The sequence below is a fragment of the Cydia splendana genome, unplaced genomic scaffold (assembly GCF_910591565.1).
Source record: "Cydia splendana unplaced genomic scaffold, ilCydSple1.2 scaffold_42_ctg1, whole genome shotgun sequence".
Taxonomy (NCBI): domain Eukaryota; kingdom Metazoa; phylum Arthropoda; class Insecta; order Lepidoptera; family Tortricidae; genus Cydia; species Cydia splendana.
This window is the reverse complement of record NW_026946887.1, coordinates 812,177-838,856: the sequence shown is the minus strand read 5'-3', so window position 1 is coordinate 838,856 and position 26,680 is coordinate 812,177. Positions and strand designations below refer to the sequence as shown.

Below are 26,680 nucleotides of genomic sequence, written 5' to 3'. Positions count from 1 at the left end.
AAGGCAAAGGTTAATTTCAAAAAGTCACCAAAAGATCGGATTACACAAATTTATGTGGAAGGAAGATTAGAACTGTTAGAACAATTGTGGTCAGAATTTAGAGTTGGGCATAAAGAACTATCGCAAACAATAGACAAAACGTTGTTAAAATCTCAAGACTACATTAAGAAGGATGTTTATGATACAACCGAAGAAATTTATATGGAATATAGGTGTGAGTTAAAACTTGTTTTGGCTAAACTTCAGCCAGAAACCATAAGTAAATCAAGTGAACTTAGTGTTGTGAATAATGACCAAAGTCATATTCGTCTACCAAAGATTAGTATACCAAACTTCTCAGGCAAGTACACCGAGTGGATAACATTTAGAGATCTCTTTGTATCCTTAATCCACAACAATAGAGCACTAGATAACGTTCAAAAGTTGCATTATCTCAAGGGGTACTTGACCGGGGAGGCAGAACAAATAATTAGGTTTACACCGACAACAGAGGCAAATTACACGACGTGCTGGAAGCTATTGGAAGAGCGATATAGTAATAAAAAGTACCTTTCATATAACATTTTGAAACGTTTGTTAAACCAACGTACCGCTAGTACGGAATCGGCTAGCCACTTAAAAGAACTGTTGGATACGTCTTCCGATTGCTTGAGCGCGTTGACCAATTTAGGGATTGATGTATCTACTTGGGATATTATTGTTATATATTTATTATCGTCAAAATTGGACCCAGAATCTCGTAAGCAGTGGGAATTAAGTGTCACGTCGAATGTAAACCCTAATGATTTGCCCACATTCACACAATTCAAAGATTTTTTGGCTAGTAGGTATAGAGCTTTAGAGTTTCTTGAGCCTGGAAATAAAGGGAAAAACATGTATGTCAAGCCATCAACTTCGAATACGATCAGCTCGAAAACGTTTTATACTAACGATTCTGTAAATTTAGTGTGTGAATTCTGTAGTAAGAATCATAAATTATGTTTCTGTAAGAAATTTGCTGCGGAAGATTATGAAAAAAGACACGAATTCGTAGCAAACAATCGTATATGCTATAATTGTTTAGGGGCCAATCATTCTGTACGGTTCTACCAAAATACCATGAATTGTCGCATTTGTAATAAACGGCATCATTCACTCCTTCATCCGAAGGGGGTTTCAACTTCAACTGCTCATGTAAGGAACGTAGATCAAGCAGTTGCAGCATCCTCTGAGGAAATCGTTGAGATAGAGGCTGAGTCTGGTAGTTCATCTAATGATATTACATCGCAATCACCACAAGTAACTCTTTTTGCTAAAGGAAAGGTAAAGAAGCAAGTTCTCTTAGCTACAGCTTTGGTGAAAGCCGAGTCTAAAACAGGTCAATCTCAAATTTATAGAGCTTTCATAGATCAAGGGTCTGAATCCTCATTCATCACAGAGGCTACAGTACAAGGATTAGGCCTAAAAAAGATTCCCATCAAGTCCACAATAACAATGTTAGAGGAAGCGACGGTAACGACAGGTTACATGGTATTATTGAAACTAAAATCATTGATAAATCCGGATTTCAATGTGCAGTTGATGGCACACGTGTTACCGAAAATCACAACGAATCTTCCTGCACGCAAGGTAGACGCGTCTGAATGGCCACATTTACAGAATTTAGTTCTAGCTGACCCTGGCTACGGCACACCAAATAAAATTGATATTTTATTGGGAGCAGTAGTATATACTCAGATACTGGAGGAGGGTGTAAAAAAGGGTCCTATTGGAACTCCAATAGCGCAATGTACTAGTTTCGGATGGATATTGTCTGGAGGTTCACCAGGTCACCACGAAAGAAAAACTGTATTGCATGCACAAGTGGACACGGACAACGAAATAATAAAACGGTTTTGGGAGATGGAAGCAGAACCTTTATTAAACTCAAAAGAGATGTTGACGACCGAAGAACAGCGATGTGAAGACATCTTTTCAGCTACGACTACACGAGATAGCCTGGGCAGATACGTAGTTAAATTGCCATTTCGTGACGAGAATCCGGCCTGTAAAGAAGGAAATTCAAGAGAAATTGCTATTAAGAGGTTAAAGTCACTGGAAAGGAAATTTGCTAAAGACAACAATCTAAAAGAAAAGTATACAGCGGTTGTGAAAGAATACTTACAGTTGGACCACATGGTGTTAGTTCCTGCGGCTAGAGAAAGCGAAAATCAGTCTGTGTATTTACCCCACCACGCTGTTATTAGGGAGGATAAGTCAACTAGCAAGGTCCGGGTAGTATTCGACGCGTCCTGTAAAAATGAGAAAGGTATATCCTTAAACGATAGTTTAATGGTTGGACCTACGCTACAGCCGGAATTGCGTCATCTCATTATGCAATGGAGGATACATCCCGTATGTCTGATTGCAGACATCGTGAAGATGTATCGCATGGTAAGAGTGACTGATCAGGACGCTGACTACCAACGTATTGTATGGAGAGATAACCAAACCGAAGAAATACAGGATTATAAATTACTGACAGTAACGTTTGGAACAGCATCGGCCCCATATCTCGTTGTGAAAGCACTTAATCAGGTCGCCATTGACCATGCGAACGAACACCCAATGGCAGCAAAGAGAGTTGCTGGTAGCTTTTATATGGATGACCTAATGACAGGATGTGAAACTATAGAAGAGGGTATAGAACTTTATAAAGAAATGAAGGCTCTACTTAAGAAAGGAGGTTTTACTTTACAAAAATGGGCAAGTAATAAGGACGACGTACAGAAAACTATAGATTTATATGAGAAGGGAGAAAGAGTGCTGGAAAGGGAAGAAAGGAATCTGGAAATAAAACAAGATAATATAGTTAAGATTTTAGGACTTACCTGGAATAAAAAGAAGGATGAGTTTCAGTACTCAGTCACGCTGCCACCTGTATCTGCTCCTGTAACCAAAAGGAAGATTGTATCAGACGTCGCACGACTTTTCGATCCTTTGGGTTGGATCGCCCCATGTGTTATAAAAGCAAAAATATTTATTCAGCGGTTATGGTTAGCTGGTACAGGGTGGGACGAAGAACCAACAAGAGAAATATTACATGATTGGTATACTTACCGAGAGGAATTGAGTCAATTGTCCGGCTTTATCATTCCGAGATGGCTTAACACGCAAGCAGGTGATACCCGAGTGGAGTTGCATGGGTTTTCAGATGCTTCTAAGCAGGCGTTCGCTGCTGCAGTCTACCTTCGAGTTATCAATGGATCAGGGGATATTAAAGTTCAGCTGGTTGCGGCCAAAACTCGAGTTGCTCCAGTAAAACAAGTCAGCATACCGCGCTTAGAACTATGCGGTGCCGTACTGCTAGCTAAACTGTTAACGGAGGTCGCACAGGTGTTAAATGTTCCGAAGAGCAATCTAAGAGCCTGGACGGATTCAACCGTCGTTCTTGCATGGCTAAATAAGCACCCCAGCCACTGGAAGACATTCGTTGCCAACAGAGTTTCCGAAATTCTGTGTCTGCTTGAACCCTGTCAGTGGTCCCATGTTTCGACAAAGGAAAATCCAGCGGATTGTGCATCTCGTGGAGTTCGTCCAGCAGAGCTAATCAGCAATTCGTTATGGCAAAATGGTCCTCAGTTCTTACAACAACAGGTTATTATATACAATAAGCCAACTGACAACGAAACACACCTGGAGGAAACTATTAAATCTCATCACGCTCAGCGTTTGGTAGATGAATGTATACTCAGTAAGTATTATCGTCACTTCAAAAACTCATAAGAGTAATAGCTTATTGCAGGAGATTTCTGAGATCAAGAAGTGAGAAATCGGAGAAGTCGAGAGAGCGAAGTAATCATTTAAGTGCTTCCGAATTAAACGAAGCTCTAAGCACTTGCATTAAAATAGCTCAAAATAATGAATTTAAACTAGAAATTTCTCAAATAGAGAAACACAGTTGTATTAAAACTAAGACTTCAAAAATTTTGTCATTCACGCCGTTCTTAGACGTTAAGGGAGTGCTTAGAGTGGGAGGCAGGTTAGCAAAATTGGATGAAGAGGATGTCAAACATCCAATTCTGCTGCCACATACGTCACCCTTGTCAAAATTATTAGTTGCCGATGCACATAATAAAACTCTGCACGGGGGTGAGCGGTTGATGCTTAATTATCTACGAGCTGCATATTGCATCACGGGTGCAAAGAATCTAGTGAAAGCCTATGTGCATAAATGCATCACATGTGTAAGAAACAAAGCAAATACACAAACACAACTTATGGGCTCCTTACCACGAGTTAGAATTACTCCAGCTAGACCCTTCTACCGGAGCGGCGTAGATTATGCTGGACCTATTCATTTAAGGACGTCCAAAGGCAGAGGTCACAAGGCTTATAAGGCATATATCTGTCTTTTTGTATGCATGGTAACAAAGGCCGTGCATATTGATGTTGTTAGTGACTTAACTTCTAGAGGCTTCATCGAGACGTTCAAACGCTTCGTTGCGCGTCGTGGCTATTGTGCTGAACTCTATAGTGATAATGGCACGAATTTTGTGGGTGCCTCCAAAGAGTTAAGAGACTTATTTCAGTCAGAACAATCAGCCATGGTTCAAGAAATTTCGGAGGCTCTGGCCACGCAAGGAACAACGTGGCATTTTATACCACCTCGAGCGCCCAACTTTGGTGGATTATGGGAGGCGGGGATAAAATCCACCAAATTTCATATAAAACGAGTCATCGGTGAGTCAACTCTAACATATGAAGAGATGGCCACTCTTCTTAGTCAAGTTGAGGCTTGCTTGAATTGCTACGAAAAACTTTATAAAATGTATAAAATATTACCTGTGACTCAAAGAGTGCAATATCTGATAGCTGTAGATAATTACTATAATAATAAATGTAAAGTCTATAAACAAAGCAGATATAGAACTAAGAATATTAGAATAAGGAAATATGTACAACATTTTGTCAAAAACTATTATGGTAGAAGAACTGAAAAATTTTTGGTACCAAAAATATATAATGAAATAGAATGGTTAAGAGAGGAAAAGAAATATAGTATAATGGAAGTAAAGAACAAATTAAAAAAAAACACTTTTAGATAACTTACCTTGACTCCAGCCACCGTGTAATTAAAATTAGATTTGTTGTTTTTGCACAGTATATCTTTTTCTAAAATTATGTTTTGTAAAAGGAAAGTTTACTACCTATTATGTATTTACATTTTATATCTATTTAGTTTCTGATAATAACTTTAATGTTAAATTTAGGGTAAGCTTTAGAATGATAGCAACTTAAGTAGGTGCATAAAATTGTATAAAATGAGCGCTGTCTCGCCAACAAACTGCATTCTACGTAGTTTGGCGAGTAACTTTAAAATTGATTATGTATATGTGCCTTTAATAAATAAACTAAAAAAAAAAAAAAAAAATTCTAGGCCAATATCAGTGCTACCTAGCAATCCCAATGATCCAAGTCCATTGACTCCCGGTCACTTTCTTGTGGGAGAGGCTCTAGTAACAATACCAGAGATTAACTATGAAGAGTCCAATGTCGGTTCTTTAAAACGATGGCAGCTGACTCAGAGAATGCTGCAATGCTTCTGGCGCAGATGGTCGAATGAATACTTAGTCCATCTATTACATCGCTATAAATGGGCGTTTAAAACTCCTGAGCCAGAAGTTGGGGAGATCGTTTTAGTGAAGGAGGATGATTTGCCGCCAACCAAATGGCTATTTGGTAGAATCGTGCAGAAGTTTCCCGGGTCAGATAATCTGACCAGAGTCGTGTCCTTGAAATGTGGGAGCTCCATAATTAAACGGCCTACCTCTAAATTGTGTATATTACCTGTTTCTAGTTAACTGCTTGTATCCCGCATGTTTATAACACTAAAATATAATTTATTAAACAAACTATATTTGCATCCCTAAAAGAAGACCGTCACGGTGGGCGGTCTCTCTAAAGAAGGACATTCTGTCCTTGGTGGGCGGAATGTTAAAGTGTTAAGATTAATGATTGTTTAGTAATAAGATTCTGTGCTAGATGTCGCTGTACTAGCCACAAACTGGCGTGTACAACGTATATCCCTGCCCTAATCGTTCGCTAGATGTCGCTGTTCCCACGGCAAACTAGCTAACGACCTGTTATCAACAAATGTACAAGCATTCTTAATATTATTTTTGATGTTCTAATTTCTCGCTAGATGTCGTTGTACAGGTTACAAACTAGATAACGACATTACGCTGTTAATTATACATAATAAGATTGTACTTTTAATAGATGTCTTCTTTTTTTGGCAAATAAATTGTGTTGAAAAATTGCATTTGCGTTTTCGTTGAATGTGAACAACACGGAAGTTTGATCAGCGGGGTTGCGTAATGCATCGCAGCCATAATGTGATATGTAGTGTTTAGTTTTTTAAAGTTTAGTTTTAAAATATATTTTTATATAATATGTATGCTAGTTTTAAGGTTTTTATGTATGGGCCATTAGTTGCCTGAAATAAAGATTTTCATTTCATTTCATTTCCATTTCATTTCATTTCCATTTCATTTCATTGCATATTGACCATATTTTAAGGCCTGTGCACACCGGCTTGCGTGTGCGTGACGTGCACGTGTGCGGGCACTAAAATGTTGGAGCTGCACACGCACACGTCACGCAAGCGGTGTGCCGTCTCTCATAAGGATCTGTATACTACAACGCCGCACGCGCATGTGCACGTCACGCACACGCAGCCGGTGTGCACAGGCATTTAACCTCTCAACTCTCTTCAAGGGCACGCCGCATAGCATGATCCTAGGTATTGTTGTAATGTTAATTCTTAAGGATAATAATTTGTGGATTTATAAAATAAAACGAAACGAAATTTACTGGATTTATATTATACTAGCTGTGCCCGCGGCTCCGCCCGCGTGGAATTCGGTCTGTGTCAGTAAGCGGCTAATTTCTAATCCTAATTTCTCTCCCTCTCCCCTGGAGGCGGAACTTGAAGTAAAGTTGACAGATGGATATGCTAGAGGACTGTAGTCCAGATAAATTATTTTACAATTAGGTACCACAAAACTAGTGGCTCTGTGAGCTGTAGACCTCGCGAGCAGAGCTTACAACTGAATAAATGTATTATATGGTTCCGTTGTTAAGAAGAATTTAGAGAATCTAATTTGACCATAAAAACTTAACTATCAATTGCTTACAAAATTCGGGAATTGGTTTAGATATGCGACCTGTAGTAAGAGTAGAACATATGGACATACGAAACAATTTTTGGCTAACAGGCCAATTCAAACTTACACTGATATCAGAAAGACATCTAACTGATGTCATTTAGTTATCGTGCATTTCACTCGTTCTTGTCCGTACATGTATTGGCGCAAGCGAGACGCACGATGACTACTAAATAACATGATAAAAATATCATCCCGATGTCAGTGTACGGGTACGGCCGATGCCCCTTAAGTATCCACGTCACCATACTAATTGTATAGAAAAGTGGATAGAGTTAGACCAAGAAAAGTCTGCAGAGATTTTGACAGCACACGCAGTGCCAATGTTATTTGTGCCAGTGTCAAAATCTCTGCAGACTTTTCTTGGTCTAACTCTACTTATGTTAGGAAACCAACATTACCTTTGAATTAGCCTGTAAACTGATGCAACTAAGAAGCTTCGTGCGCGAGTGTGGCCCATAATTTCCGAAAATCATTTTTTCTTCGAGGCAATTACTCCGTTCTCATATTTTGCGTTGCCCATAATTTCCCGAAATCATTCATTCTCGGTGGCAATTACTCCGTTCCCATATTTTCCCAATGGTTTTTTTCCGCAATCGCCTATTTTTAATATTTTTAAATTAATCTTTTCCTTATAATTTTCGTTCTTTTAAATATCTAGGATAATATTTTCTTGTTACTGTATGTTAATAGTGTAATAGTAATTATATTTGTTACTTGTAGGTATTTCACATACAACAAATATCAAAAACACTAAAATTAAAACATAATCTAAAAAAACTATAAGTAAAAAACCAAACGCTGTCAGCCAATAACTCTAACCTACCTATCTCTGGGAGCAGATTCGTTTTTAGGGTCATCAAAAAAAAATAACCCTAACCTACCTATCTCTGGGAGCAGTTTCGTTTTTAAGGTCATCAAAAAAATAACCCTAACTTACCTATTGGATAAAAACCTGGTTATTATTACCACTAGCATTAAAAAAAAGAGAAAATATGGAGATAGATAATATTTAGTTAGTGAAAAAAAAAAACCTACTGGTTATTTTAACTACTGGGATTAAAAAAAAAGGGAATAAATTGAGAAAGGGAAAATTTAGTTTATGAAAAAATGTCCACGAAAAATAAAATAAAGCGAAGAAATTCCACTGGAAAAAAATGAGAACGGAGTAATTGCCTCGAAGAAAAAATGATTTGCGGAAACTATGGGCCATTTTAGCGAGGCGATCCAAATTAAAGCAACCTACAGCTAGTTCCCTGAGCCCAAGGTCGACCACTACCCTAGGCAATGTTAACCCCTGCGATTTATGGATGGTGACCGCCCATGCTATTACGTAAGTGGAAATTGACTCCTGGAACAGCCATGCCCTTGAACTTAAACCGCTAAAAAAATGTTCAAACAAAAACTCAAACGAATACGCTTACCTCGCGCTTCGCGCTCGCTTGATCAATCAGCAATACGATGTTTAAGTGCAAAAAATAAATAAAAAAAGTTGCATTTACTGGGGATCGAACCGGGTACCTATCCCATATCCTTGGTTGTAAGCGTCTTTCCAACTGCGCTATGATAGCATTTAGATGAGCTGACGAAATTTGGTTACTTATTCTCGAGTAAGAATTTAAATATCAAATCTAAAGAGAATCGAGCGAGTGTATAGGGGACGTGCATGAACTATAGGGGGCAGCACAGGAGCCGTCAGATCTTTGGCGCGAAGCGTAGATGTGTAGTTTATGATTCCGATGTAGCCCACGAGATGGCAGAACCTACTATGCACAAGGATACGTACTTACGAGAACGGTAGATGGTAGAACTTGTTTTGGCAATGTACATGTTTCCGATTCAGGCCACAAGATGGCAGACCCTCCAACGCGCACGGTCCCTATATGTAGTAGAGGGTTATTGTCATACTAAATTTTGTAGTCACAGTAAATTTACTGCCATCTTTCGAAGTTTCGATACAGGATTAAAATGAAAATGAAAAAAAAATATCAATAAATAAATATATGTATGAATAAATGTTTTTTTTTTTTTTTTTTAGAACGCCATATGATTCTGACCCATGTTCTTTTACTGATATGAGTAAAAATTGTTAAATATAAAATGGTGTCGCCATCTAGACGAGCATAGGCCAAAGGTATGGCGCCGTATATTCAAGAATCAAATTTTCTTTAAAGCGCAAAAAGCCATCATCTCTTGCAAAAAATAAACGAATACGTTTAGCCCGCGCTTGATAAATAAAAAAACGATTTTTTTCATTTTTTTCCAAAATAAAAAACAACAATTGATACGAAATTTAAGTATAAAAAATGGAGATAGGCTGTATCAGGGACACAGCCGCTATGGCTGACGTGAAACGTGGTGTGGACAGCTAATGCGAAGGCCGAAGGCCGAGCTCCGCGTCGGGCCGAAGGCCCGAAGCGTCCAGGATGTCAGTGCTTTAACACAGAACAATATTACAAGTGTCTAAATGCGAAGGCCGAAGGCTGAGCTCCGCACAGTGATTCCGCTCTCATACAAGGGCGGCCATAAATACCTATACCGCGAAATAGAGGTTTTTATCTATTATAAACGTTAAAATACCATGAAAGTAATATGAATTGGTATATTTATGTCATTTTTATTAATATATATAGAATATATATTAAACGCATACGTCTGTTTTATGCCTAGAAATGTTGTTCGAGACAATGATTTTTTTGAACCATTTTACACTGCGATTTTCATTGGAAAAATTGTGGTATTAATGTTTCTTGTTTATAATAATAAACATCAGATAAAAAATAAAAATAATAAGAAACAGTATAATTTGTATTTTGGGATCAGAAAAACGTTGCTTATATTCGCCATGTCCAGTACTGCCATCGAAACTCCATTTGCCTATTAAAGATATTTTATCTAGAGATTGGCATGGCACTCTAACTACGAGTAAAACATCTTTTTGTGACTCAAGAATCCGAGTGGCAGTGTGGTCTAACAAACTCTGAAGTTCGACTTCGGCGGATGATTCGGTAACAGTTATAATAAGGAGGATAACACTGTTTTTTAGCTTTAACAACACTTTGGTAGGAAGGACTTTATATACAATCTTTTGATATCTTAGTATCTATAAAATTCGTAATTAATAAATATTGGTGCCTAGTCAACTTAGCTTCTGCAATAAGCGACAAAACATCGCATTGGTCGATTTTTGTAGAGCTTGAATTGGCATCAGCGGTATTGAGCAACGTATTAACCCCTGGAGCGCCCCAGAATTACCGTAGTATGGAACTCCTATACTAGTTACCAGCACACGTGTCTGTTTAGGGCGCTCCACGGGTTAACAGCAGACGTATCTAAGTTGGATAGTTCAGCAAATCTTATCCTTTTAGTAGTTAACGTACTACAGTCATTAAAATGTTTTTTCGGACGGCCACGCGAACAAGAAGGGAACGAATCGACGTTATCTTTCTGCTGCAAAATACGCGGCTCAATACTTCGATTTACGTCAATATACTCCGTTACAGCAAACCAATCTGCACATTTTTCTACTAATTTAAACTGACTACAATAAATCTTTTTCTAATAACATGAAAATCGTTTGCATAAATTGCAAATTCTGTTGCCTAAAATCTTCATGTCGATATTTTCAATGTTCTCAGAAAGAGGTGACATTTCAGTCAAAGTACACAGAACATGTTGAGGTTTTTTATTTTCCGTGTCTGGTTTGTAGTGCCATATATCAAAAATAGCACGCCTTGAAATAGCACATCTCATAATAGTACCTAAAACAAATACATAAATTTGTTAGAAAAAAATCTCATTGTTCTTGGCTAATTCTACTTATTCGTTGATACCCATGTAACTAGAAGAGACGACAACAGACGACAATGAAACTTACAGCCCTTCTTAAGGACAGTTTGAGCTTTAAAATGAACAATGCCTCTAGCTCGGCACAGGTCGGCATCAAAGTATAACTCAAATTGATTTCGTAGTTAAAAATATTTTTTTACAAAACGATAGGCCTCTCGTAGAAAATATGTATAAAATTCAAACACACATATATATATGTCGGACCCTGACACCAGAAAGACGTATTGCAGCGTTATAGTTCATTATTTTAGACGCCTGTATAAAATCGATTAGCAATGTTGAGCTACGTATTATTTGGTTGTAACGAAATAAATAAAGTTGCGTAGAGAGTAACGCCGTCTATTGGCGCATTGTTGAAATAAAGTTGCGTAGAGAGTAACGCCACCTATTGGCGTGTTGTTGAACTGAGATGACAGGTAGAAGGCTTTGGAACGTCGAGAGGTTTCTCTCGAGTGAGCGTAGGCACGAGTTGGCGTTTTTGTCGGTATGTTGGTAGACTGGTCGAGCAGGTTTGCCAACTTGACTGAGGCGGGAGCGGAGAGGCTCCGCCGCTGGTAGTTCTTCTTGATCGGACCGCGCTAGAGATCGAACGTACTCGTTAGCCAACCTCGTGCCTAACTCGCTACGTTCCTGAAGGCTTATACCCACAGACCAACCCCTATAGACATAGCTTATAGGACGACTCGCGGCCTCCACTCGTGCGAGCAATAGCGCTTATAAAATATTTCACGCGCGCCGCTCCGATCAGTTGCGTCCAAATTCACGACCTGTTAACAGTGTGCGCGTGTTTACGAAAATAAATCGCAATTTATTCAAATCATGGGATTTTGCAGTGTGAAATGGTGTGGCAAGTCATCTAAGACTTCCAGTTATAAAACAGATGGAATAACATTCCACAGGTAAGTCAAAATCACTATTTTGTTGAAAATTATTTCTTGTCCGCGGGGTTCATTTTATACTGGTCAATATGGTTGTACTGAGCGGCAGTGAAGTAGCCCGTCCTTTTCCGTCAACTTGAAAATGCAATGTGCTATCCCTTTCACGTCAACAACTAGTGATGTGACGGTGATGGTTTTGTCAATTGCGGTAAATTCGTGCTTTCGCTCGAACCATATTGTACCATTTTAAGAAATGTAAAAGATAATTGTGATTCTCTTTCATTTTTAATTGAGAATAAATAAAATTGATCTGTAAAATCTATAGTTTTAATTAGGTAGTTGGTAGTTTATCTTAGTGGGTATATGTAGTATGTAGTTTAGTTTTTAGTTAGTAGTACCATTATTGAGGTAGCATCAAAATAAGAAAATGATCATATTTTAGCAGGTTTTCAGAGCAACGCCCATGTGACATTCTCCTAGTTGCAAGCGCCATTAGTTAGTAGTATAGTTTTCATAGGCTGCGTTTGCCACCAAAGTGTATTTTTGAAATTCATGATTGATTTATTAATAATAAATGAATGATGTAATTTTTTTTAAGAAGCCAGGTGAGCAGTTAGGTCACGAGATGGACCTGATGATGAACTTTGAAGAAGTGCAAGGGAACTCGGTGACGGTTTGTGATAGACACATGACGTGTGGGTTTGTTAGAATCCTCTAGGTGAGCAGTACGGTGGGGGGACACGAGATGGACCTGATGATGAACTTTGAAGAAGTGCGAGGGAACTCGGTGTTGGTTTGTGATAGACACATGTTGTGTGGGTTTATTAGAATCCTCTAGGTGAGCAGTAAGGTGGGGGGCCACGAGCTGGACCTGATGATGAACTTTGAAGAAGTGCGAGGGAAATCGGTGTTGGTTTGTGATAGACACATGTTGTGTGGGTTTATTAGAATCCTCTAGGTGAGCAGTAAGGTCTTGGGTCACGAGATGGACCTGATGATGAACTGAAATGGACTCCGACGAAATGTGAAATTTATTACACATTTATATTATTTTATATTTGTTTATGTTATTGCCGTAACCAAACTAATTTTACAGATGTGCTGGGATCATATACAAAATTGTCGCGTCGGTTTATTCGTAAACGTAGGTACTTAGATGCTTTCAATAGATTATGCATGGTTGTTTAGTATGAATTAGACTAGGAAAATAATACAGTATTTTTCATTAGCATGCATGCATTGGTGTTTAGCGGCTTTTGCCTTTGTGTCAGTGACGTGGTGCCTCAACGGTACTACTGTAGAAAACAGCGTTAATAAAAACTGAATATCTGAGAGACCGAGCTTTGCACAGCATACATAAAAAATCTAAAATGCTCGTTTTCCTAGAGTTAAACGCCTCGCCTCCGTAAACCCCCATATAGCAAATTTCATCGAAATCGTTACAGTTTTTCTTATGTTTACAATCTTAGCTCATTAATAATATGCAAAGTAACATTTTTAGATACATTTTTAAAGTACCTAATGAATGATTATATTGTATGAATATTCTGAAGTAATTAATCTGTGGACTTTATTGATAACAATTATTTTACCACAACAGATTACGGTACCATTGGTACCAGTACCACTGCAAGTAGTGAACATGTCCCATCCCTACGCTTACACGTGTCAGCGCGCCACGACCAATCGCAACGCCGGGAGCACCCCTCCCGCGCCTCACAGTTTGGTGATTTGCGTCGCGAACAAAATGGCCAATATTAGGTTTCTAGTCGGGTGTTCTGTGCTTATACCTAAAGGATTATTCTGATAGCTTGTAGAATCCCGCGTTGTTTAACCATTTAGCTAAGTGTTTTATTTCAAGTATTATTTTGTTTTCTTATGTTTCATTAGAAGCTTACTTTTGTGAAATAAAGAAATGATGTGTTATGTGTTGTTTTAACTTGTTTTGAAAATATTTGTCCCTCTGAGTTTGTTGCCGGTCCCATATAGGGCTAAATCTTCTCATGTTAGAGGCGTAGGGTTGGAGCCGGCCTAGTTTGACTTGAATAAAGATTTAAACAGTTTCTTTTTACTTTCATATCGCTCCCTTGAGTTAAACATAGCAATTAGTTCTTTTAAACATTTAGTACTGAAGTATAGTAGGCACTAGTATGGTTAACGAGTCCTAATGTTTATTATTTCATGCACTGGTAGCATGGTAGCATACTGGTTTAGCTGTGAAGTAATACATTATCGTACTACCCCACGCGCCCACCGCCCTTTGAGACCATCGGTATTCGACATCAGCAAGTGGGATGGATGCGGAGTTTCATGTATTGCTTACACAGCCACCTGGGAGCGTGGTGTATTTCTGGTGACCTACATTCCATAATCTGGACACGTGGTAATGGTAAGCTCACGTGTCTAACCTTGATTGAAAGGTGAGTGTAATTCATTGTTATTTGGTGAGAATTATTGTGAAATTGTGATTGAGGCAGTCGAGCATAACGGTTGTGACGTGACGTCATCTCTGGGATCGTTACGTTTCTTTGTAATTAATTTTTGTAATCCATTTAAATCGAAGCGATCTTGAGTTATTTTGATTTGAAATCCATACTGTTAATTAAAACCGAGTATTAGCTATTACAACGTGATATTATTTCATCGCTTACTTGTGAATTTACCCTCAATAATTGATTTTTCATGAAAATACAATTCATTTTTATAATCCATTTAAATCTAAGTGATCTTGAATTATTTTGAAGTGAAATCCATGTTGTTAATTACAACCAAGTATTAGCTATCGCGACGTGATATTATTTTATCGCTCACTTGTGCTTCTACCCTCAAAAATATTTTTTTTTTTAAATACAATGCACCGTTAGAAATTGATCCTGTAATTCCTCCTGTAATCCTGTTTAGTAAGTAGTAAAATTGCTACAAATTATTGCCCGTAATGCCGTGATAGATCACAAATCGTGCATACTATGAAAGCATGAGCTACGCATATGAAAATTAATGTTACAGTGTGCTGCAACCTGAGCAGGGACAACTTACAGACGCCATCACACCTGTAACACAGAAGCAGCTGTGCAGTATCGTCTGTTCTGGAGATTTGGAAATAAAAGGACAGGTTTCGTTCCAATTGTTTATTAGTGAATTTTATTTTCAGTGTAATGGCGAAGCATAACAGTCTAACGTAACTAATTAGCTGTCACTTTTCGTATTGGCCCATTTTACCGTGTTACTTATTTTTGGAACACATGTTTGTTTATTCATAGAATGAAATAAAACGCACTCATTGAAGTTTAAATTTTATTCTGAGATTTTTGAAGTCCCGTATACATTGGAAACATGTTTTTTTGTGTCTGCTACATTGCATTTAATAAACCTTTGCGTTTATCCTGCTTACATGATAAACCTGATGCCGTGTTAATGATGATTTCAGTAACAGCCAGCTATGTTAAACTACATCGTGCATCTCGCCATCAGCCGCAGCAACGGCAACTGCAAGGCGGAAAGCATCAGCCTTCGTGCTTGGGTCGGACTTCACCACCACCACCTTTGACTTGGTCGCGTGCATCATGCTTTATTAATCTGGTGAGCAGTTCCCATTTTGTTGGGATTATTTTGAGAGGATTTACTTCTGCATAGAAGTTTTGAGCGAGTTTCTGTTGTTAAAGCTAAAGTAGAAAGCTGAGTTTCTGTTGTTAAAGCTAAAGTAGAAAGCTGAGTTTCTGTTGTTAAAGCTAAAGTAGAAAGCTATCTTTAGTGATTTTGATCAGTGATGTTCAGTTTCAGTTGATCAGTTGACGCTGATAGTACCAATGGTTCTGAGTAACATGATTTAAAGAACCGTTTTTATTTTCTTTTTGGAATTCACTCTTAACATTGTTTTTGCTTTCGATGGACTGAAAGCTTGTACTTTCGAAGGACTGAAAGTACGCCCGATGGACTGGGCAATTCTGTCATGCTTTCGATGGACTGAAGGCAAGCCCGATGGACTGGGCACTACTGTTTTGCTTTCGATGGACTGAAGGCAAGCCCGATGGACTGGGCACTACTGTTTTGCTTTCGATGGACTGAAGGCACGCCCGATGGACTGAGCACTAATGTTTTGCTTTAGATGGACTGGGTATTGTTTAGTGACCGCATCAGAAGTGCCAGAGCATGTAAGAGGTGCACGTGGTCTGCTTTTTATGTGCAGAATGCTCTTTGCAAGGAGTAGCACTTACGCGGCTGAGATGGTTACTTCTGACGAGGGTCTGGTATCTGCCGAAGGACTGGCAATGCACCGAAGGACTGGTGTTGTTTTGTTAAAAATGAATTCCCGTTGATGTACTGTGTTCATATGAGTAAAATTGGCATTATTAAGTCAGAGTGCTATTTATTTTAAGATGTCCTACAATGATTATTATCACATTTGACCAAAATATTTTTTTTTAATGCCAGATAATTTCCCCGTAAATTGATATTGATGACAATAGTAGTGATACTGTCGAGCAATGAATTAGAGCTGTTGTGATTTGTGTTTTTGATGTTTGAGATTGTTCTGTTTTCACATAAATTTGAGAGTATCCGCCAGATGGCGGCGATGATTAATGGAGTGTATCCGCTAGATAGCGGCGATGATTACTGATTATTTTTATTAAGTCGTTGCTCGATGGACTATTTTTGACTAGAGAATTGAGGATTGTTAAAGTAATTTTGAACAATCATTTTTTCTGGTTGGATTGATAACAAAGTTTGATTTTAATAGTAATTTGAGACAGACCCAAATTGTGGGTCAGGAATGACCGAGCGATGAGATACTGTGCTGAGTATTTTGTTACAGAATCAAATGTATACACCCACACACGAGGACGTGTGTAGCGCAGGACGGCCGTGTCGGACCCTGACACCAGAAAGACGTATTGCAGCGTTATAGTTCATTATTTTAGACGCCTGTATAAAATCGATTAGCAATGTTGAGCTACGTATTATTTGGTTGTAACGAAATAAATAAAGTTGCGTAGAGAGTAACGCCGTCTATTGGCGCATTGTTGAAATAAAGTTGCGTAGAGAGTAACGCCACCTATTGGCGTGTTGTTGAACTGAGATGACAGGTAGAAGGCTTTGGAACGTCGAGAGGTTTCTCTCGAGTGAGCGTAGGCACGAGTTGGCGTTTTTGTCGGTATGTTGGTAGACTGGTCGAGCAGGTTTGCCAACTTGACTGAGGCGGGAGCGGAGAGGCTCCGCCGCTGGTAGTTCTTCTTGATCGGACCGCGCTAGAGATCGAACGTACTCGTTAGCCAACCTCGTGCCTAACTCGCTACGTTCCTGAAGGCTTATACCTAAAGGATTATTCTGATAGCTTGTAGAATCCCGCGTTGTTTAACCATTTAGCTAAGTGTTTTATTTCAAGTATTATTTTGTTTTCTTATGTTTCATTAGAAGCTTACTTTTGTGAAATAAAGAAATGATGTGTTATGTGTTGTTTTAACTTGTTTTGAAAATATTTGTCCCTCTGAGTTTGTTGCCGGTCCCATATAGGGCTAAATCTTCTCATGTTAGAGGCGTAGGGTTGGAGCCGGCCTAGTTTGACTTGAATAAAGATTTAAACAGTTTCTTTTTACTTTCATATCGCTCCCTTGAGTTAAACATAGCAATTAGTTCTTTTAAACATTTAGTACTGAAGTATAGTAGGCACTAGTATGGTTAACGAGTCCTAATGTTTATTATTTCATGCACTGGTAGCATGGTAGCATACTGGTTTAGCTGTGAAGTAATACATTATCGTACTACCCCACGCGCCCACCGCCCTTTGAGACCATCGTCATTCGACATATACATTATAGTAGTTTATGTGACTGCTACATAATGAAAGGCATTAAAATACGAGTGTGGGTTTATGAAACGAATGAAATGAGTTTCATAATAGTATCACACGAGTGTTTTAATGCCTAATTATGTACAGTTACATACACTGCTTTATCTACACACATATTATAAACTTTCTATGATATATTCACTAACCTCATATTACAGCCGACATTGGGGCACTTTCCTCTCTGGCGGAACTCGCGGATATGAGATGGCGTCTCCGAAATATCTTTATCGTATATTTTACACGAAACTTTTGTTATAGTTACTTTAAAAGCAACAAAACAAATTATTTTTTACTTACAAACTAATTAAAAGATAAACTGTACGTCAAATGGCGGCAAATGAAAACTTTTTTCACGCATGTCACGCATCCGTAGTTTTTTTTTTAATTCAAAGACAAACTAGAGTCGGGGTCGATTACCATATCGTCCGATACCAACTTACAAGCGAGATTTGTCAATATTGTATGCAATTGCCATTTGATTTCGAATAAAACGTCATCTCGACTGATATTAGAATAGGGGTCAAATCAAATTGCTTTTTTTTTCAGAGATGTTCGAAATTTGAATGTCATTACCAAATCGATTTTGATATAGTAATGAAGCTATTACCACATTTTCACAGATAAGAAATTTGCTGTAACAAAACAGTTTATCGTAATGTGGGGCATTATTTACGGATTTTGAAGGCATCATAGAGAGTTTATGATATGTGTGTAGATAAAATATATTAGAAAATCAAGTACATACCTTCTTCTTGGATTTCCATGTTTTCACCATGTGTTAATAAACAAATAGTAATAATAATACACGATAACAAAGTGATTAAGTTACGGCGTCAAAAGTGCACTGCTAATGAGGGATTAGATGTTACCACTTTCGTTGCACAAATGCAAATGATAATTGCATAGTTCTTATTGTGACATTTATCGTTTTTGACAGATTGTCTATTAGTGTATCATTTTACTTACCTTTTAGACCGGGATACGCTCATGACTTTTTTCGATTAATGGCCTACGGCGGAATCACAGTGCTCCGCGTAGGGCCGAAGGCCCGAAGCGTCCAGGATAGGGTTTGCAACTTTGCAATATCCGCCCAGTTTTCGTATCCGGATATTTCGGATATTAATTATTTTACTATCCGGATATCCGGATAAAACGGATAATTCGAATACTTACTTTTTATTTAAGAAATCTCTCATGAACTCAATAAAAAGTGTAATATAATTCAATTTTACGTTTACAAGGCTATGTAACAGCAAGTATTTAAGCTATTTTTGGCGTTCTACCTTTTCGCCGATGCTTTTAAGTTGATGTGCAAGTGCAAACATACAGCTGGTGTAACCGTGAGGTTAGGTTAGTTGGTACGAGTTATTGTGTTGAGTTGCCACGTGACGTGATAATGGCAAAATGCCATTAGGCAAAAAATTATACTCACCAAGAACTAAAATAATTTTCGGCAAAGATTTCTTACAGAAGCTTTGATTGCTTGATTAGATATGGTCGAACGGGCACAAACTATATTTGCAATAATTTACTATGCTATGGCGATATTTCAACCGTCCATTTAATATTGGCAGTCTGCGCTGCGAAATTCATTTCTTGGTAGAGTGTTTGATAATATTTAGAGAATCGAATATTTTCTAACTGTTAGAACAGTCTCTTATTGTTGAGATTTTACATTGCATTTAAAGTCAATCAAGGTTTCCATTACAGATTTATTCAAATCATCATCATTCAATTTAAGAGCTGGGCTCTTGTCAGTGCAGCGTGATGAAGTTGTCTCCACCTTGGTCGATCCGAAGCCAGCCCCTTAGTGTCCTGGTATGACACGGCCCCTACATGCTCCTTTACTTGGCTCATATAACTCTTTCTTGGTGTTTCCCTCCCCCTCCTTCTATTTATTTTCCCTTCTATGATGTTTCTGATGAAGTGGTCGTGTCGTAGCAGGTGGCCGATCATTTTTCCTCTTCTATTTATTCAAATACAAAATGCTAAAACATTCTTCATCATTCTGCTAAACCCTACTGCATTTCGATCGGCAGTTCAATATCAACCGAAGTCTTCCTCCGTGACTCATTTTAGTTCTGTTCGCACTTTGTTAATAATGTATTCGGACGCTAACGATAATGACAGCGCATCACGTCACGTAATGTTTGACAGGAACATGGTACTCGTACACTCAAAGTTACTTTTACGGAGCTAGGTTAATCTGCATACGATTGTGGAAATAAGGGAGTAGACGGTAATCAAGGACTAATAAATAAACAGTTTTATAACGTATAAAATGTATCCAAATAAATAAAATCAACCGACAACGTGATTTACATTATAACTCTCAACGTTTTAAAAATAGTTTTCTTAAAAATTGTATTATTCGAATTATTCGTTTTATCCGGATATCAACTTAATCTAAATCCGGATACTAAATTGTACGGATATCCGGATAAAAAGGATATCCGGATATCCGGATTGCAAGCCCTAGTCCAGGATGTCAGTGCTTAAACACAGAACAATAGTACAAGTGTCTAAATGCGAAGGCCGAAGGCCAAGCTCCGCGTAGGGCCGAAGCCCCGAAGCGTCCAGGCTGTCAGTGCTTAAACACAGAACAATAATACAAGTGTCTAAATGCGAAGGCCGAAGGCCGAGCTCCGCGTAGGCCCGAAGGCCCGAAGCGTCCAGAATGTCAGTGCTTTAGCACAGAGCAATAGCACAAGTGTCTAAATGCGAAGGCCGAAGGCCGAGCTTCGCGTAGGGCCGAAGGCCCGAAGCGTCCAGGCTGTCAGTGCTTAAACACAGAACAATAGTACAAGTGTCTAAATGCGAAGGCCGAAGGCCGAGCTCCGCGTAGGGCCAAAGGCCCGAAGCGTCCAGAATGTCAGTGCTTTAGCACAGAGCAATAGTACAAGTGTCTAAATGCGAAGACCGAAGGCCAAGCTTCGCGTAGGGCCGAAGGCCCGAAGCGTCAAGGATGTTAGTGCTTAAACACAGAACAATAGTACAAGTGTCTAAATGCGAAGGCCGAAGGCCGAGCTCCGCGTAGGGCCGAAGGCCCGAAGCGTCCATGACGTCAGTGCTTTAGCACAGAAGAATAGTACAAGTGTCTAAATGCGAAGGCCAAAGGCCGAGCTCCGCGTAGGGCCGAAGGCCCCAAGCGTCCAGGATGTCAGTGCTGTAACACAGAACAAAATTACAAGTGTCTAAATACGAAGGCCGAAGGCCGAGCTCCGCGTAGGACCGAAGGCCCGAAGCGTCCAGGATGTCAGTGCTTAAACACGGAACAATAGTACAAGTATCTAAATGCGAAGGCCGAAGGCCGAGCTCCGCGTAGGGCCGAAGGCCCGAAGCGTCCAGAATGTCAGTGCTTTAGCACAGAGCAATAGTACAAGTGTCTAAATGCGAAGGCCGAAGGCCGAGCTCCGCGTAGGGCCGAAGGCCCGTAGCGTCCAGGATATCAGTGTTTTAGCACAGAGCAATAGTACAAGTGTCTAAATTCGAAGGCCGAAGGCCGAGCTCCGCGTAGGTCCGAAGGCCCGAAGCGTCCAGGACGTCAGTGCTTTATTACAGAATAATAGTTCAAGTGTTTAAATGCGAAGGCCGAAGGCTGAGCTCCGCGTAGGGCTGAAGGCCCGAAGCGTCCAGGATGTCAGTGCTTAAACACAGAACAATAGTACAAGTGTCTAAATGCGAAGGCCGAAGGCCAAGCTCCACGTAGGGCCGAAGGCCTGAAGCGGCCAGGCTGTCAGTGCTTAAACACAGAACAATAACTAGTATAAGTGTCTAAATGCGAAGGCCGAAGGCCGAGCTCCGCGTAGGGCCGAAGGCCCGAAGCGTCCAGAATGTCAGTGCTTTAGCACAAGGCAATAGTATAAGTGTCTAAATGCGAAGGCCGAAGGCCGAGGTCCGCGTAGGTAAGGCCCGAAGCGTCCCGGATGTTAGTGCTTTAATACAAAACAATAGTACTTACTACACTTTGTTTAGAAAAATCCGAAAGCAACAAAGAAAAATAAAAAGCATTGGAAAAAATTTAAGAGCAACTGCAGCCGACAACGATCTCTTAAACAAAAAATTGGCTAACTTAGAAACTGTTCCGAATCTACCACCCCAAGCTAAGACCACTTCAAATGAGACGCAGCGCAAAGGAGTGCAGGTTGTTATTTTTTCGGATAAAACTGGTCGCAAGCTTGGATCACATCTAGCAAACGAGAACGTGGATATAACTGCGACAAATAACTGCCATCCACATGCACCTCATTCACATATCCTAAAAAGTTATGAAAGCCAGACTGAGAACCTAGGTGCAAATGATGTTGCAGTGTTACTTCTGACTGATTACAACACCGTCAAAGAATCCCTTACTGAGTACCTGAAACGCATTGGAGATATTATCTACAAGCAAAATCAACAGCGATACAAACTGCTAATCTGTGCTGTCCAATACGATGGCAACAACAATCAAGAAATTCTCAATCTAAATCAATGGCTGCTCCACATCGCAAACTCAAATAGAAACGTAAAATATTTAGACATCAACCATCTCAATTAGGATAACACTGAGCAAAGCGAACCGACAAGTTACTTAAGTAAAAAAACGATTGCTAGAACAATATCGGCTGCTTTCATGAATTTTGAGGGAACGTCAACACTTACCTTTATAAAAACAGATTTTGAATCTTACGATGATAAACACGAACTAGACTTGGATTTTCATCTAATGATCCGAACAGAGAGAGGACTTTAGTACATGCTACCAGCCAGAGCCAAAAGCAGCCTGACAGAAAACTATTGTGTACGTCCAACAAATCAACAAACGAAAGTGTATTAATTAACTATTACTCATTCAAACGTTCAAAGTGTTAGAAATAAATTAGAAGATTTAGAATTAGTCGCTTCAAAAACTAACAGTGATGTCATTTGTCTTTCCGAAACGTGGCTTACAGATCAACAGCTGAATATGTTTAATGTAGAAAATTATGAAATTGGCGCTTCTTTCTGTAGAACAAAACGTAAACATGGCGGAGTGGCAATATTTATTATAAGCTATCATCAGAACTAAATTGTGAGTTGGCGGCAATCGAAATTAAGACACCTAAAATTGTTATCGTAGCTGTATATCGCGCACAATACGACTATAAAGTTTTTGAAGACATTATGTCCAAAGTGCTGACGAAATTATGTCATGAAAATAAACAAATAGTTTTAGCGGGTAATTTTAATTTGGATTTCCTAAAACACTCGAAAGATACGGTAAATTTTAAAACATTACTAAGAAACTACAAATGTAAAGCATTAATCGATAAGCCAACCCGTATCACTGAAGATAGTAAAACTTGTATTGATAATTTTATAGTAGCAAATTTTGTTAAAAAGTCAGTAGAAGGCAAAGTTTGCTACGGGTAGGCGGTGAGAATAAATAAAACTGTAGTTTATAAAATAACGAACTAAATTTATTCTCCCTTAACTTCCGCCGCAAGCACACGAATACGTCGTAGGGTAGGGTACGTTCTAGGCCGGTACTGATTTTGCTCCGAGGACAGTTCCACCACGCAAGTACTCCCCTGAAGCTGCCGGAGCCACTGCGGGTTGGGAGACGGACGAGCTGAGGGACGTCAGCTGGGGCCGCTCAGGAACTGCCGGCTGGTCTTCACGGCTACGGTCTTAGCCGTAACTAGGCTCCCTGGAATTTATTTCCATTGTGTGAGGAAAAGTTCTTAATAAGTCTCCGCTGACTGTACCCGACACGGCAAGAAGCAAAGCAAGAAGCAGTACTGCGTGATGATGATGGTGAAAGTTTGGTGATGTGCGGAATGGTACAGTCAGACGGAGTTTACACTTTACACTGATGCTAAGTTAAATGAACAAGCTTTAAAACAAAACTGAGTATAGAATCTAACGGTCAAATTTTGAATTTAAAAAATTACTGGAAAATAAATTAACTCATAGACTTTAAAGAAACACAATTTAGCAATTAAAACGAGATGTAATAAGAGTGGAATGAATGCAAGAGTACTTGAATTAAGCGGCAAGCAAAATCACACAAAGAAGTAGCATAGCGAAATAGCCGTTAGAAATAACATTTAAATCTACCTGCTTAGAATAAACGTAAGAAATGTTCAACACTTACCCAAAGGGGATTTAAAACACTAAAAAATGATTCCATTTGCACTAAATGAGTGCAGGAACGGAATGAATAAATACAATCGAACAAAATAATTCTCGCCGGGCACGACAGACGTCGCTGCGCGAGGGCAAGCGAGCGTGCGCCGGCGACGAAAGCTAGATCTGTCCTGACTCTGATCGACTCGCGCGCGGGCCCGCGCGGAGAGAGGGTCCGCGGGACGGGGACGCCGCTAGCCGGTTTACTTCGAACAAAAGAGTGTTGCACGAAGTACAGTGAGTCGTAATAAGAAGGAACAGTTTTGTAAAAATAATATTAAAGTGTTATAAGTTATTTATCAATCTAATTTAATTTTATAAATGTAACCTAGGTTACGTAACGTATCTACGTTACAATACCCCGGCGCGTGGTCAAGGATTTTATGTCATCTAAATGAAATAAAATCCGCAGAACTAAGCACTTGTTAATACACTTCCATAAATCTTCATTCATACTTCACGCTTGCATAAAGAACATTAGTAATTACTCGAAAATACGTTCAAGATTAAAATTACTAACGCACAATTACAAAATAATAATGAGGCATCTCGTTACACGAACTAGAAACCCTACAAGTACACTTGTTAAATAGGAGGTATCACACACTATTATAAAATTAAATGATTATCTCCAGAAGGAAAAGGAGGCCACACTTCGCAATTGATTACGCAATTTCCGCACTGTGTGTACAGTATTTGGAAGTGACAATATTTAATTGTAAAAGCCATTGGTTTTTTAAATACGTCAAGAAAAATTGGGTAAATGTTGAACAGATTTAAAAAAAACAACAAAAAAATACTCCGTCTGTTACAATAGTAATTAATAAGTTACGAACGTTTTTGGTTGTTTTTCTTAAAAAGCACGAAACAAAATTGTAAGAAGGAAAAGCAGAAAGAAAGAGAAAAAAAAACAACACAAAAATAAAAATAAAAAAAACGTTTAAATGCAACTAATGCGTACGAAGCGTAAATGTACAAAAAAACTGATTTAGCTAAAATTAAAAAACACACTTTAATATGGCCGACTGTACTAATGAAAAAATGACTAATAACAATTACAATAAAAGATGCCAAAGAAGTAAGAGAAAAAATTGAATTAATTCAACAAATGCGGCTGACTATAGAGTGCGTACGATACAAAGAGATTGCAATAAAATTTACTCAATACTACTCCGTACACTGTAGCTGCTGGCAACCAAAAAATAAAAAGAGGAAAAAACGTTTCACAAAAAAATAAAAAACCAAAATACCACACAAACACACAAACCACAGATACCCACTCAGAGCAAAATCAGACCCTATTTAAAAATAACCACGGTGAGGCGCCAGTGCTACGGGTAGGCGGTGAGAATAAATAAAACTGTAGTTTATAAAATAACGAACTAAATTTATTCTCCCTTAACTTCCGCCGCAAGCACACGAATACGTCGTAGGGTAGGGTACGTTCTAGGCCGGTACTGATTTTGCTCCGAGGACAGTTCCACCACGCAAGTACTCCCCTGAAGCTGCCGGAGCCACTGCGGGTTGGGAGACGGACGAGCTGAGGGACGTCAGCTGGGGCCGCTCAGGAACTGCCGGCTGGTCTTCACGGCTACGGTCTTAGCCGTAACTAGGCTCCCTGGAATTTATTTCCATTGTGTGAGGAAAAGTTCTTAATAAGTCTCCGCTGACTGTACCCGACACGGCAAGAAGCAAAGCAAGAAGCAGTACTGCGTGATGATGATGGTGAAAGTTTGGTGATGTGCGGAATGGTACAGTCAGACGGAGTTTACACTTTACACTGATGCTAAGTTAAATGAACAAGCTTTAAAACAAAACTGAGTATAGAATCTAACGGTCAAATTTTGAATTTAAAAAATTACTGGAAAATAAATTAACTCATAGACTTTAAAGAAACACAATTTAGCAATTAAAACGAGATGTAATAAGAGTGGAATGAATGCAAGAGTACTTGAATTAAGCGGCAAGCAAAATCACACAAAGAAGTAGCATAGCGAAATAGCCGTTAGAAATAACATTTAAATCTACCTGCTTAGAATAAACGTAAGAAATGTTCAACACTTACCCAAAGGGGATTTAAAACACTAAAAAATGATTCCATTTGCACTAAATGAGTGCAGGAACGGAATGAATAAATACAATCGAACAAAATAATTCTCGCCGGGCACGACAGACGTCGCTGCGCGAGGGCAAGCGAGCGTGCGCCGGCGACGAAAGCTAGATCTGTCCTGACTCTGATCGACTCGCGCGCGGGCCCGCGCGGAGAGAGGGTCCGCGGGACGGGGACGCCGCTAGCCGGTTTACTTCGAACAAAAGAGTGTTGCACGAAGTACAGTGAGTCGTAATAAGAAGGAACAGTTTTGTAAAAATAATATTAAAGTGTTATAAGTTATTTATCAATCTAATTTAATTTTATAAATGTAACCTAGGTTACGTAACGTATCTACGTTACAAGTTTTGGAAGATAAAATATCAGATCACAACTTCATAGAATTAAAATATACATTTTCAGATACAGCAAAGTGCAATAAAAGGTTAGACAATAAAATAAAAACTAAGAGTTTTTAATGATGATAGCTGTAATTACTTTCACTTCCTGTTTAATAGCGATGTCACACTAAGAAATACAATATTGAGTTTAGAAAATGCAAACGAAAGAATGAATACACTTGTTTCAGCCATTAATTACTATTATAATATAGCTTTTCCTGAAAAACGTGTCACTGTAAAGCCCAGAAATGATACCTGGATCACAAAGGGTATTGTAA

General features: G+C 39.0%; 1 protein-coding gene across 1 annotated transcript; it reads left to right on the top strand.

Annotated features, from left to right (window-relative positions):
• The first annotated feature begins 1,473 nt into the window (after window positions 1–1,473).
• On the top strand, window positions 1,474–25,515 carry LOC134805560 (uncharacterized). Its single transcript, XM_063778836.1, has 2 exons — window positions 1,474–3,493; window positions 25,391–25,515. Exons 1-2 carry the CDS (start codon window positions 1,474–1,476, stop codon window positions 25,513–25,515), a joined length of 2,145 nt encoding a protein of 714 aa, XP_063634906.1.
• Window positions 25,516–26,680: the final 1,165 nt, after the last annotated feature.

Coding starts and splice junctions, on each gene's coding strand:
- LOC134805560 (XM_063778836.1), top strand. CDS start 1,474: ATGTTAGAGGAAGCGACGGTAACGACAGGTTACATGGTATTATTGAAA. Junction 3,494..25,390: donor TCTGTGTCTGCTTGAACCCT/GTCAGTGGTCCC, acceptor CTCCGAGGACAG/TTCCACCACGCAAGTACTCC.